Raw genomic sequence first — 14,250 nt, 5'->3', positions numbered from 1 at the left:
ACAGACGTCAAGCCCTGAATGATGCACCGTGAAAGTTGCGGCTTTTAGTCGTGGCCCAGAAGTCATAGTCTGTAAATAGTAGCCTTTAAGTCATAGCTGGAAAACTTTTCAACTGAGGTCATAGTCCTGTAGATGTAGCCCACAAGATGTAAGCCCAAAATGTGTAGCCATGGGGTCGTAGCCCGAAAGTCATTGCTCTTAAGTCATAGTCTGAAAGTTGTAACCTTAAAAACATCGTACCTAGAAAGTTGCACCTTCAAAGTCGTAGCAACAGAGTCTTCGCTCGGAGGTCAGTTAAGTCGTATTGGCAACGAAGTTGCTGTAAAGTCGTAACTTAAAAGTTGTATTCGCAAAGTTGTAACTCCCAACGCCAACGCCCCAAAGTCATAGCAACCCTTAGGTCTTATCCCAAAAGCCGTACCCCAAAGGTCATAGTTGAAAGTCCTAACCTTGAAATCCTTAAGTCACACCCCAACAGTTGGAGCTTTAAAGTCAAAGCTCGAAAGTCAGAACCATAAACTTATGGCCCAAGGGTTGAAATTGAAGTCATAGACCTCAAATCTAAAAGTTGTAGAGCAAAAGCATCAGCCCAGAAGTGGCAACCTCTCACCTTGCATGCATTGCACAAAAATCAACAAAATCGATTTGTGCTCTTCATTTTCCTACCCAAGTTGACTTCATTCCCAAAAGTACAGACTGCGCTTGATGATTTGACTCTATTTTCCGCCCTGCAAATGAACCCTCCGCGGACATTGTCTCGCAAACCAGGATATCCAAGCGGTATGTTTCACCAGGGTAGCGTGAAGAGACTTTTAACGCACATCAAGGTTAAATATTCTTGCACAGACTGCTGCTCTTGCGGTGAACTTTTCACCCCCGCAACTGTTATACTGCAGACGAGAGACCAGACAGGAAGTTGATTTTGAAGTTGAACAGCCTATATTACATTTTTAGCACTGACTGATCCCGTATGCGTACCCCTCGCACCCCCTTGCGACATTTCGGCGCAAGACACCATGACGTCAGCGGTGCGAGCTCGGCGAGAAGCATTATGAATTGGTACATTTCCGCTTTGCATAATTGACCACACCCTCCCGATGGCTTTCAGGCACTTGGATTTAGTTTTGGTAAAATGAGGACAGGAAATAAAGATGTCGTGTTGTTCTTGTCATGGGAGACCAAAAATAACTCGTCTGCGTTTAGTCGCTCGTCATCGTCGCTTTTGTCTTTTGTTGCCTCATCAGTCTTAACCGTCTCTTGATACCGGAGAGGATCTTTTCGAAACTTTCGTTGACTTGATCGCAGTTGGTTGGCGCGGTGAATGATTAGCGCTTAAGAAGCCATGTCTGTCTCCGGCTGATTGAAGAGGGAGAAGTCGGCACAGCATCAACACCGCCCCACCCCCACCCGCCCCCGCCCTAGAGATGTTCGCATCCTTAATTACTTTGCATTAATTCCCTCCTTCCGTGCGGAGCTATTTGGAGTTCCTTCGCACGTCCCGCGGGGTGTCATGTCTGCGGCGGGGGTATTTGGAGGTTGCAGTGAAGATTGTGGCACGACAACAGGGCTAAACTAATGTTAGCATGTGTGTTTATTTTTGTCTTATCACATTTGTGTCCTCAACAAGTCGTTAAAAAGGGAAAAAACACATCAGGAATAGCGTATCGGGTTATTTCTACCAACTTTTCCAAAGCAACGTCATTGCGACAATTATCCTGTCCCTTCGATGGAGTCACCGGCAGCCATTTTAAGAATATATTCTAATAATTAATCTGCATGTCACCAGAGTTCTTTTGGCGAGTTAGACCGTCCATAGACAGCATCTCGGGAGCGTATTCATTAGATGCCATCAGCCGTGTCTTCATACCACCCTCTTTTTCTTTTTCTTTTTTCGAGACAAGCTTGATGCCTGATGAGATGTGGCAGCGATACAAAGCGCGTTCCACTTCTGCTTATTAGCACTGAAGCGAGCGGATGGACGGATGCATGGATGGAGGACAAAAGGGAAAGTAGGATGCGCCACTGTCTTTTTGAGTGAAAAGACTTGCAGTTCCTTTCGTAACCGCAGCGCGTGCAGTCAAATGAAATGCCAGAGAGCGCTCTCGAACCTCAACCACCGCAACTCAGTTTGTTGTTGTCCTAGCCTTCTTAAATCCATTTTCATTCCAGGGAGGTTCATTGAAGTTTCTCCAATACGTTGCTCGCAAGCTCCAAATCCAGGTCCAGAAAGTAAAAACCCTGCCACAGTTTGGCTTTAGCCACGGGTGCGTCTACTCCCAAGCTCGCTTACCTGCCAGTTGAGTAGAAGCACATGTGGAGTTTTTACCTTCTGGATCTGGATTTGACAAGGGGTCCTATGAGTTCAGAGAGTTCAGGGTCAGTAAACAGTAAACAAGATCCAAAGCAGGCCTGGAAGGGATGAAGGCTGGCTGAAAGCAGGCCGAGAATGAAAATGCAGACAGCTCAATGTGTGGCGCGGAGGCTAATTGGCCGGATAGCACGGAGCTGCTGGCTGGCTCCAAAATGGGGCGGAGGCTCAGGATCTCGAGACAGCAGATCAGGCACCATAGAAATGCAATTTGAAATCGTCTTTGATGTTTACAAAAACGTGTATGTTATTTTTGTGGTCTGACCCAGCACCTTTTTGTACCTCAGGACTTCCTGACAGACCTGATGATGTCGGAAGTGGACCGTTGCGGGGAAAACGAGCACCTGATCTTCCGCGAGAACACATTGGCGACCAAAGCCATCGAGGAGTACCTCAAACTGGTGGGCCAGAAGTACCTACAAGATGCCCTTGGTGAGTGGCCAGCGGTTTCATGGCACTTAAATGAATAGTCGGCGCGGGTTTACTCCAATCTTGGAGCGTCTCCACATGCGAGGCTTGTTTGTTGAAAGAGGACCGTCTCAACGGGATGACTGGACGGGAATATTGGAGCAGCCTTGTAAATTATGCATCACTGCGCTGGTGAAGTTTTTGTTTGTTTGACGTCAGCTAAACTGTTGAAATCTTTGGAAATCTTAAGATTGTGGTTTAGCAAAAACAGAAGAAAAAACAGATCCGCTAGTTCCCTAGCGAAAACACTGTCGTTCTCCTTTCATTTTACATTTGCCTCCACATTCGAGATCTTTTTTTTCTTTTTGTTTTGTTTTTTTGGTGTCAAACTACTTTTGAAATATTTTAATTGCATGATAACAAACTATTGCCACAATTGTGGCTGTCAGAAGTGGGATCAAAGGACTAACCTTCCAGCCCCACACAATGACAAAACTGTTGGTCACTATTAATTACAGTAGTATATAAAATATTGCCACAACAGTTGGTGTTAGAGGTAGGATCAAAAAATTGACCAACCCCAGAAAATCACAAAAAGACAACTATTGGTGTTTCAGTGTTTATTAACCGTAATGGAAGAAGTCAGAAGTAGGATACAGGGATTGACGAGCGTTAGAAAACAAAAACACAGTTTTTAGTGTGCTGTAGAGTTTATAACCGTAGTATAGAGAACATTGCCACATGGACTGGTGTCAGAAGTGGGATCCAATTATTTACTTGCCCCACATAATGAGCTAACCATAGTTGTTTGCTGTTGTCCAGTGTTTATTACAGTAGTGTAGAAAATATTGCAACAACAAATGGTGTCAGAAGTGGGGTCCACTGATTGACCAGCCTCGCAAAACAGCACCCCTTGGTGTTTTTCCAGTGTTAATTATGGCAATAATTTCAGAAGTCTTGCCACAGCAAGCTACTTTAAGGTGCAATCTCACTTGTTGTCAAGGCGAGTTCATCAAAGCTCTGTACGAGTCTGACGAAAACTGCGAGGTGGACCCGTCTAAGTGCTCCTCAGGGGACCTCCCGGAGCACCAGAGCAACCTGAAAATGTGCTGCGAGCTGGCCTTCTGCAAGATCATCAACTCGTACTGGTGAGCAGCGGGACGCGGCTCCAAACTGTCCTGCATTTGTGCTCCCCAAAAGTTCACGTGGGGTTTTTGTCCTTTCCAACCAGCGTTTTCCCGCGAGAGCTGAAGGAGGTTTTCGCCTCGTGGCGGCAGGAGTGCAGCAACCGCGGCCGGCCGGACATCAGCGAGCGGCTAATCAGCGCCTCGCTCTTCCTGCGCTTCCTCTGCCCGGCCATCATGTCGCCGTCGCTTTTCAACCTGATGCAGGAGTACCCCGACGACCGCACGGCGCGCACACTCACGCTCATCGCCAAGGTCACGCAGAACCTGGCTAATTTCGCCAAGTGAGTCTTTGAGGTTTGAGACTTGGAGGTTTGGAAGCAAGAATATTATATTCATATTCCGTTAGCTCAATGCTAACACACAATGCAAAACACCACTGAAAGGCTACCTAATAGCATTGATAATGGTGTTTTAAGCTTTTAGGCAATTCAAAACACACTGATAAACATAAAATTTTTCCAAAATGGTGAGGAAGTGGGGGCTAAAAACGAAACTAAAAAAGCAAACATTTATGTTTTCTTTATTGTCTGCAAAAAAAAAGACTAATAGTGCTGCAGTTTATACAGTAGTTGTGAAAGTCTTCTTGGTTTGTGTCTTTATGACTGTATTATACTGCCCCCGGTGGCCAAGTACCAGACTCCAACAGTCACAATCAATTTTTCGTGAATTATTTACGTTTTATTTATGTTACTACTATATGTTTAAACTAAATATTATTGAGTGCTATTTCATGTATTCAATAACACATTAAACTATACATTTTATTAAAAAATTTTTTGGTTCCATTCATTTCAATGGACAAATTAAATGCAACTTTAGAATTTGGATTTTGTTGCACTCATCAGGTTTGGGAACAAGGAGGAGTACATGTCCTTCATGAACCAGTTTTTGGAGCACGAGTGGACCAACATGCAGCGCTTCCTGCTGGAGATCTCCAACCCGGAGACCATCTCCAACACGGCGGGCTTCGAGGGCTACATCGACCTGGGCCGCGAGCTCTCCACGCTGCACTCCCTCCTGTCCGAGGTGGTCTCCCAGATGGACCAGGTACCAAACACGAGAATGTGGGGAATACCGGCTGATCGGGTCGATGTTGACACAGATTAGTGCGCAAATATTGAGGCTAAGCTTCAGTAAACACGACGAAACCCTTCTGTGATGTTTCTTCTTGTTCTACGCTCCAGCATGTGCGTGTGGGTCAATGTGGTCAATAAAGTTTCTGGAAAATCACTTTTAACCTTAAAAAAAAATGTTTATCTTTCAATTGGGTCAATTTGACCCATGGATTAACAGGTGGGATAATATAACCTTAACGTGTATTCTTAAACAATATACAGTATATTTATGTTTACATAATATCAAAACAAGTTTTACCCTAATTTTAATTAAAAACAAAACATTTGCACAAAAAAAAAAATCCTGACTTTTAAACTAAAACTGTTCATATTGACCTGTAGCTAAACCAGCCGGTTAGCAAGTAATCAGTTGTACAAACTACTTGTTCATGTTCCTGAAGATGCTCATTTAATATTGTCACATTAAGACTATACTGAAAAATAAATAAATATTTGATAAATATGTCAAACTTAAAATGTTATGGTTTTGATGAAGTGCAATTATTATTGAATTTATTTTATTTTATTTTATGCAATGTTTGCTATTACCTGTTAATTCAACTCAACTAATTGACTTCAACCGAATCCCGAAAAGGGAAATGTGTGACTTGTTTTGAGGCGTGAAATGTCATCCGATACTTTTATGAGTTTATTCGCATAGTCTGTGACATCCCCATCAGCTGTTACATGATTCTAGTTAGACTCGTTAGGCTTATTATTCTTTTTTTTTTTTTTTTTCGTTTTGGATTTCTACATTTTTGTTTTAAAAAATGCAAAAAGAAAAAGATGTATTTCTGAGCTAACGGGGGAAAAATTACCGCAGCTGCTAAGAAAGTGGCTCCTTCAAATCGTGCTCAGAATACATCAGGATGCTTATCGGGGCGTCGATCAATAATTTATGACGGTGTTACATAAACAGCACGGAAGCACGGAACACTGCGAAAGGCCCACGGAGGTCGTAATCATCTTTTTTGGGGACATTGACTTCGGTAGCAGATAGGGAAGCTGCTAATCATTAGATCAAATGTTGGGGAAGAGAAACTTCAATAATTCAGGCATCAGCGTGACTTTTTAAATTCAGTGCTCACCAGATCCTGTGGATTATTGATCATTTGTGTGCCGACTGCTAATCCATTTCTGGTTGTGTTGACATTCTCCTCGTCAGCCTGAGATAATGTTAAAGAACGGAGCGCACCTGTTTTATGGGTTTGGTTTTGCAACGCGACCTCAAAGACACTTTGACAACAATTTTAGTCGACAGCAGAGGGCAGTATAAGGTCTGAATGGCAGACCCCTGATGTGGCTGAAATAAAGAAATAAACACCAAGCCGTGACGGTTAATTGCGAGGAAGCCCCCAAGGGATCGCGGGGCCCGAAGCAAGTGCATCGTTGGCTCTCAACACTGAACAAATTCTGTTTCCTTACTTTTAAGAGCTCCACCTCAAAGCTGGGACCTCTGCCAAGGATCCTGCGGGAGGTGAGCGCGGCGCTAAGCAACCCGTCCGGCATCCCCGCCACACCCGCGGGGTCGCCGGAGCAGACGGGCTCGTCACCCGCCGAGGCCGGCTGCAGCATCTCCACGGGGTTGCAAAAGATGGTCATCGACAACGAGCTCACGGGGTAAAAAGTTGCTCCCAGTGAGATTGGGTCAGTTCTGAGCTCGGTTTAATATGATCACGGGTCTCCCCCCAAACAGGTTGGTTGACTTCACACGGCTACCCTCCCCCACTCCTGAGAACAAGGACTTATTTTTCGTGACAAGGAGCTCAGGGATCCAGCCTTCCCCGGCACGCAGCTCCAGTTACTCCGAAACTAACGAGCCCGACTTGGGCATGGCCAACGGCAGCAAGAGTCTGTCCATGGTGGACCTGCAAGACCCACGCAGTCTAGAAGGCGGCGGCCCCAGTCCCGGCCCCTCAGACGCCTTAGCTGAAGTTCCGGTCTCAGTGGGAGGCTGGTCCGCCAGGGTGCCGCAGTGCAACATCCCCGGCGGGCCCAACATCAGGCGGCCCGGCCAGACCCCGACCACCCCGAGCACGGAAAGCGCTCCGGGGCGACCCGCTCAGCTGCTTGCCCCACTGTCCTTCCAGAATCCCGTTTACCAGGTAGCGAGAGACGTCCACTCTACCACTGAGCCGTACCGCCCCACGCATGCTTTCGCGTCTTAATTATTGCAATTTTCTCTTCACGTCGGTGTTCACCAGATGGCCACCTGCCTTCCGGTGTCCCCTCGGGGTTTGACCGACTCGGGCTCGGAGTGCCACAGCTCAGTCAGCTCCCACAGCAACAACGAGGACGGCAAGCACCCCTTCCTGAACCACGGCGGCGGGAGCAGCGGCGACGAGTACGCCAGACGCTCGGGCGAGTTCACCCGCCGACAGCTGTCCCTCACGGAGGCGCAGCACCAGCCCACCGTTCCCCGGCAGAACAGCGCCGGCCCCCAGCGGCGGATAGACCAGCCGCCCCCGCCCCAGAGCGTGACACGGGGCCGCACGCCGCCGAATCTGCTCAACAGCGGCGCCTACGCCCGGCCCGGCTCGGGCGGCGGCATGATGACCTCGTCACCAGACTGGCCCATGGGTGGCGCCCGTTTGCGGCAACAGTCGTCCTCGTCCAAGGGGGACAGTCCTGAGACCAAACAGAGGGGGCAGCACAAACAGGTACGAGGGCTTGGCGCCAGGTTAGCGCTTAGCAATGACATGGCAAAGGTGGTAGACACAAACAGGGGCTCGCAGTATTCCCTTTATTTTGATGGACAGAACGTGCAGGTCGTCCATTCCACCCGCTTTTTGTCTTTCTGACGTGCATTACAAGCTTCTTTATGTTGTACCTGTGCTTTTGTTTTTGTTTGCAAACCCGACCCCCCCCACCCCCCACATCTACCCAAATTCACCCTCCCCCCACCCAACCCCCACGTGCACTCCGCTCATGTGTGTGTGTGTGTGTGTGTGTGTGTGTGTGTGTGCGTGTGTTTGTGTGTGTGTGTTGGTTCCCACTAGGCCCCCTCCCCCGCGAACCCCAGTGCGCTGGACCGCACGGCAGCGTGGCTTTTGAATATGAATGTGCAGTATTTAGACCATGATGCCATGGAGCACGACTCATTGAGGCACAGAGAGGATCTGACGCAGGTGCAGAAGGTAACCTGCCTTAACCTCCTTTTCACCTTCCTTTTACCCTCAATCCCCAACCACACTAATATATATACATATATATATATATATATATATATATATCCTGGCACGAGTGTGTGTGTGTGTGTGTGTGTATGAACGTGTGTCTTTTTGTGTGTACATTTACAAAGCAGCTTATGTGTGCGTCTGCATTTTTGTCAGCAATAGCAATAAAAAAAATATAAAAAAGACCGCAACCATCCTTGCGCCATCAACTGCCTCCATCCTGGAAGGAAGATGTGTACTGCACCTGCAGGTGGCGCTAGTGTTGAGGAGGCATGTGGATGTGTAATACTTAACAGAGTGGTTCTCAAACATGGGTCCCATGACCCAAGGGGGGGGGGGGTCCACGAGCTCTATTTTGGGGGTCCACAAAATAATGTCGCTAATTATGTTGCGCTACTTTTAAAAATGTGCATAACTTTATATGAGAGCTGCGACAGCAATGAAGCAAAGATAAGTTATGATACTATGCAAATGTAACGTCCAGTTTTGAATCTTAGTTCTAATTCTAGTACAAGAGACTTTTTTTTTGAATACTTTTTTTTAATAAAGGCTTCTTTTCCAGAAAAAAAATGGTCAAATATTTCAAGACCGCAGTTGTATTTTTGATTGTCACTTGTTAAAATATGATGTCATTCCCTAAGAAAAGCCTGTTAGTCATCTCACAACAGAAGAAGGCAGTGGCTGACTTTTTCAGACCTCTGAGAAGGAAAATGAGATCGGTGGCCAATCACCGACCCCTCAAATTGGAGGAAAACGGGGACGCCGATCAGTCAATCGATTGGTGCACCCCTAATATTTAATTGTGAAGATTATAAATCTCTCCTGTAAAAAAAAAAAAAAAAAAGTTTGAGAACCCTGAACAAATGTCATCAAACGCAGACGAGACCTTGACGTGCTTTTTAACGCCGACCCTTTCCGACGGTCCAGTACCAGCAGGAGATCGCGCTGCTGCAGGAGAAACTGCGGGCCTCGGTGCAGAAGCTGGAGGAGTACGAGGCCCGTCTCAAGGGCCAGGACGAGCAGGCCCAGAAGGTCCTGATGGAGTACCAGGCCCGGCTGGAGGAGTCGGAGGAGCGCCTGCGCCGGCAGCAGGACGACAAGGACCTCCAGATGAAGGGCATCATCAGCAGGTATGGAGAACCGGGGAAGCGGCCAAGCGGCGTTTTGTCCGGCCGCCGTTTTGACGCTGTGTCTTTCGTCCAGGTTGATGTCGGTGGAGGAGGAGCTGAAGAAAGACCACTCGGATATGCAAGCGGTGGTGGACTCTAAACAGAAAATCATTGACGCACAGGTATGGAAACGTTTGCCAGCATAGCAACTGTTGCTATGGTAAAGTTCATGTGGATCGGTTAGAAGTCCTGCGGTATTTTATACTTTATACCGATCGCGGTATGTTGGGGATTCCCGTCAATCTGTTATATTGAATGTGCCATTGGGAATGAATGGGCAATTTTGGGTTGAAAATGTTAAATTTGGGGAAAAGTGTGGATTTTTGGAATGAGAAAAGTAATAGCCTGTGAGATGTGAATTTTTGGAATCTGTAGAAGTTGGAATGATGTGAAACGGATGAATGATGTTGAAGTAGATGCATGTCAAAATAATGGCTGAAAGAAAATACCACGTGGATGTTTTCAGCATTCACACAATGAAACTAGACTAAGTGCAATTTCTGCAGGAATGCTGGAAGCTGAATGCTTATTAAGGAAATTGATAAATTACCGTATTTTCATGACTATAAGGCGCACTTTAAAGTCTTACATTTTCTCAAAAATCAACGGCGCGCCTAGTAGTAAGGTGCGCCTTGTGTGTGGACCAAGGTCCGAAATTTGACTGACTGTGTGGGATGACTTCCCACGACACATTGCTTATATACAAGAAAGGCGGACCTGACTGAGGACAGACATGAGAGCACGGAAGAGTCAACTTGGTTCTTCAGACTCTTTTCAGACGATATAGTCCCAAGATGGCGTGAATTTTTTTAAGCAAATTTGAACGGTGTCAATGGGATGCCTTATGTGGACGTTATTGCAGGGCAAAAAAGCGAGGGGAATAAAATGCTATATTAAGAATAAAGAATCCCAATAACATATGCATTCCCACAATTAGTTTTGCTATATTTTGAGATTATTCGACTTTTACCTTTTCCAAAATGCTATTTTTGAACACTTCACTATTTATTTAGCTCATGAAAATGAACCGATCAATTCGTATCTCAGAATTGGCCATTTTGCTACGCTACGCATTTGTCCGTAAAAAAAAGAACTTTTAGCGACAACAACTTTTTTTTTTTTTTTTTTTTTTTTTGTCTCTTCGCAGGAGAAGCGCATCGCGTCCCTGGACGCCGCCAACGCTCGCCTGATGAGCGCCCTGACGCAGCTGAAGGAGCGCTACAGCACGCAGTCGCGCAACGGCATCTCGCCCACCAACCCCACCAAGCTGCAGATCACCGAGAACGGAGAGTTCCGCAACAGCAGCAACTGTTAAGACGCAAAAAAAGCGGCACCTCACGACGGAAACGTTTTCATCTCGAGGGCGGGCGGGGGGGACGATTCCCCGCCTATGGGACGGGACAAGCCACACCCCCTCGCGAGTCGGACCGGAAGACGTGGACTCGAAAGGTAGATGTTCGCCGGATGGGACTCGGGCCACGAGGGCGCGGTCGGAGCGTGTACATATGAATGCGTTTGTATAAAAAGACAATTTGACGTCCCGGGAATGAACCACTGCGTCTTCCTCGACGACAACTTACAAGCCAGTCGAGGATGCTTCACTTGCGCTTTAGCTTCAAGTCGACGTTTGTAAAGACCCAAATAGGAGCTAAAAATCCTGAGGGTTTGACGTCCGAAATGACCTCTACGTTCAGCCATTGGGCGGGTCCGCCTTCGCCCCTCCCCTGGTAGCCCCACTCGGACCCCGCCCCTGGTAGTGCACTTTGTGAAAGCTATTGGTACATGCAACGCCTTAAGCTAAGGACGGCCATTTGATTCCACGGCTCCCGATTTCTGCAAAAAGTTGAAGAAGAAAAAACAAAAAGGCACAATTCTATACGTACTGTGGATTTGTAAAGGACAGAGCTTGTACAAACAAACGTATATATGTCATATGTAAGTAAATGAGATTTATGTGATACTATATTGATGCAATTTAATATAGATGTATGCATTTCCTTTTTTGGGCTTCTAGAGTATACGCACGTACACACACGCGGCTATATTTGATAATGTCAAAGCAGACTTGTATTTAGGAGTTTTATTTTTATGCTTCTAAAAGGATGACTGACGAGAGCGCGTAGGTTTTCTTACACCGGCTGGATGTGGTGGCGGTGGTGGACATGCTATATACACTGGACTGGCCAGACCATCAAGGACCGGACCGGACCGGACCGGACCGGAACGGAGCGTTCCTAACCGGTCTGCTGATTCCTTTAGGTCCAAAAATGTGATTGGTTTTAAGCGAGTCTTCTTATTTCCGGGTCGTTGGATCCGCCCCTAACCTACCGAGAAACTAAAAAAAAAAAGCAAGTCAACCCAAGTAAAAATTGCAAAATGTGGCTTGGTTAAAGCAGGTTCGAGCCTAAACTCTACCACTGCACCACCAAATCCCAATTCGAATCTTGAGGATCTTATTCCTCCAAAAACCAAGCCACTTTTACTCTTAAGCGTAACTCAAACCCTAACTCATTTCTGTTACCCTAAAACGGACACGTTAGACCTTAAGACTACCCTTAAGAGTACTCCAAAATCGAACCCACTATTTGTGTTGCTTCTCCAAAACCAAAATTCAGTCCCGACCGGAAGACTGATTCTGGCAACAACAAAAAAGAAACTCAACCTTGAGACTAATTTTGTAAAACCACAACATACCACACCTGTCCTACCTTTAACCCTCAACTCAAATCAAACCCAAAGCAGACCCTTAACCTTACTCTAACCCTTTCACCCTTAACCCTAACACCAACACCTTACCTCTATCTAGAGTCTGATTATCTAAACCCGACTTAACCCAAACCTGAAGTCCTTCCCTAAAACGAAACCTTTAACCCAAATAATCACTCTTCCTACTTTCAAAGTAATCCGTGAGAAACTACGGCAACTCGAACCCCAGGTTTTCCTGAATGTGTTTGTGCCGCTAGTCTTTAATCCGACACACTTAGCGGCGGCGGCGGCGGCTACGCTATTTTCTATCAATTGGGAGGGCCAATGGCATTTTCGGACCAAGTGAAATTGGATAATGGGTTGGGAATCACCGGTTATTGACCACAGCGGGAAAGGGTCCGAAAAAAAAACAAATTTAAAAAAACATGCCAACACTGTTTTTTGACCTAAAATTTGTTGGGGGGGGGGGGGGGGTGGTCTTGTTAAATGTTACCTCGCGCTCAAACTGCTGTATCGTCATCCTGGGTGTTGTAAATACAAATTAGCGCCGCTAGCAGTGTGCTGCTATCGCTAGCCAAAAACAAGACAAGTTTTTGTGGTGGGTTGGGGGTGTTGAGTTTTGGGGGGGGGGGGGGGGGGGTCACGCATTCTTGAGATTGAGATTGGCGAGCACAATCGTGGCTTTCTCTCGGCTCAAACGTCTATGCACTTTTCCGTTAAGTGGCCGGTGTGAGCTTGTTTTGATTTGTGAACTAAAGAAAAGGGAGCGCTAGGAATGCGGCCGTTTATTTGTACAGCGTCAAAATATGACACAGAAATATCAAGCCAAGAGACTATGCAGCTTTTTTTTCTTTTACAAATTGGTTTAGTGTTAATATTTCGCCAAATGGTGACAAAGACCACCTAAATTCACGTCTGGTCCACTAGCTACTGGCTACTTATTTTGTTTTACTATTTGCCTAATATCATGTTTTATTAAATCAAAACCCCTTTTTATTAAATTTGTGGCTTTTATTTTAGTTTTTTATATTTGAGTTGTAGGCCAACCACTGTTTTTGTTGTTTTGTGTTCAAATTTACCTCCATCGATTTGTATCTACTTGTAGAGAAATATTTTTTTTAATATCCCGATTGTTTTTGTTTTTATTATATCCTATGATTTTGGTGTGCCCTGTTCACTCCTACCAACAGCAAACTCTTCATTTTTTGCTCGCTGGACAAAAAGTTGCACAGTCTCTTGTTAAAAAAAAAAAAAAAAAAGTCTGAGATGCTGCTCACAAAGATGAAATTGAAATGAGCTGGTTTAGCTCCGCTATGCTAGGCTACGCTAAGCTAACACCGCCACGTTTACAGTCAGGAGGAGCTCCAAGATGAGTCCAGCTATAAATACAGCAAAATATGTTGTATGTTTTCTATCAACCTGTAGAAAATACTTTTTGTAAGTATGTTGAAAGTATTTGTTGAATTATGATTTGTTTATGACTTTAGTTTTTGGGTTGTTTTCCCTTTTGGCAGCAAAACGTGACAAAACAATAATGTACAGAGAAACTCGTGTTGTTCAAATGTGGCCGTGCAATGTATGTACATTTGCAACAAGACCTATTATTAAAGTTTTATTTAGCTATTTTAAGATTCCCGTGTGCCCCCTTTGCCTTAAAAAAAATATATGCAACACGGTATATTTTTTGACACGTTTTTTTTTTCTTGAAAGGAACAATTCACACTTCAGATTAGTTTTTCTAAAAAAAATATGTATTTTAGAATTTTTTTCAACAAAAACATTAGAAATCCCTCAAACAAAAAAAGATCATTTTATATATATATATATATATATATATATATATACAGTATATTTATTTCCTGGCAAAAATATTTTTTCTAAAATAATTTCACGGTTGGATTTCTCCCCCCCTCACAAAAAAAGTTGGGCACACACACAACATCCACAAAATTGAATGGCACCCCTCTGTAAATGACAGAAATAAAAATACCGGTAAAATAAACATAATTTTAATAATACAATAAAAAAATACAAAATGAAAATTACAAATGAAAATCAGATACTGCTTTTGATTATTTATTTATTTAATTTTGTTGAGCCACAATTACAAATCAATGATTT

At 45.0% G+C, this 14,250-nt stretch overlaps 1 protein-coding gene across 14 annotated transcripts in view; it reads left to right on the top strand.

The window, feature by feature from the left end:
* dab2ipb (DAB2 interacting protein b) overlaps positions 1-10,882 on the top strand; it is a 76,055-nt gene extending 65,173 nt beyond the window's left edge. For 13 of the 14 annotated variants that reach the window (XM_077586264.1, XM_077586262.1, XM_077586261.1 and 10 more), the window contains 11 exons: positions 2,656-2,800; positions 3,780-3,924; positions 4,008-4,244; positions 4,809-5,010; positions 6,511-6,698; positions 6,775-7,183; positions 7,283-7,738; positions 8,078-8,215; positions 9,182-9,384; positions 9,458-9,545; positions 10,571-10,882. In XM_077586264.1, coding sequence (XP_077442390.1) covers positions 2,656-2,800; positions 3,780-3,924; positions 4,008-4,244; positions 4,809-5,010; positions 6,511-6,698; positions 6,775-7,183; positions 7,283-7,738; positions 8,078-8,215; positions 9,182-9,384; positions 9,458-9,545; positions 10,571-10,738 — 2,379 coding nt within the window. In that variant the 3' untranslated portion in view covers positions 10,739-10,882. The remainder of the gene's footprint in view (positions 1-2,655; positions 2,801-3,779; positions 3,925-4,007; positions 4,245-4,808; positions 5,011-6,510; positions 6,699-6,774; positions 7,184-7,282; positions 7,739-8,077; positions 8,216-9,181; positions 9,385-9,457; positions 9,546-10,570) is intronic. The other variant, XM_077586263.1, reaches the window with a different exon arrangement.
* Positions 10,883-14,250: the final 3,368 nt, after the last annotated feature.

The sequence above is a fragment of the Vanacampus margaritifer genome, chromosome 14 (genome assembly GCF_051991255.1).
Source record: "Vanacampus margaritifer isolate UIUO_Vmar chromosome 14, RoL_Vmar_1.0, whole genome shotgun sequence".
Lineage (NCBI taxonomy): Eukaryota > Metazoa > Chordata > Actinopteri > Syngnathiformes > Syngnathidae > Vanacampus > Vanacampus margaritifer.
This window is presented reverse-complemented; position numbering and strand designations above follow the sequence as displayed.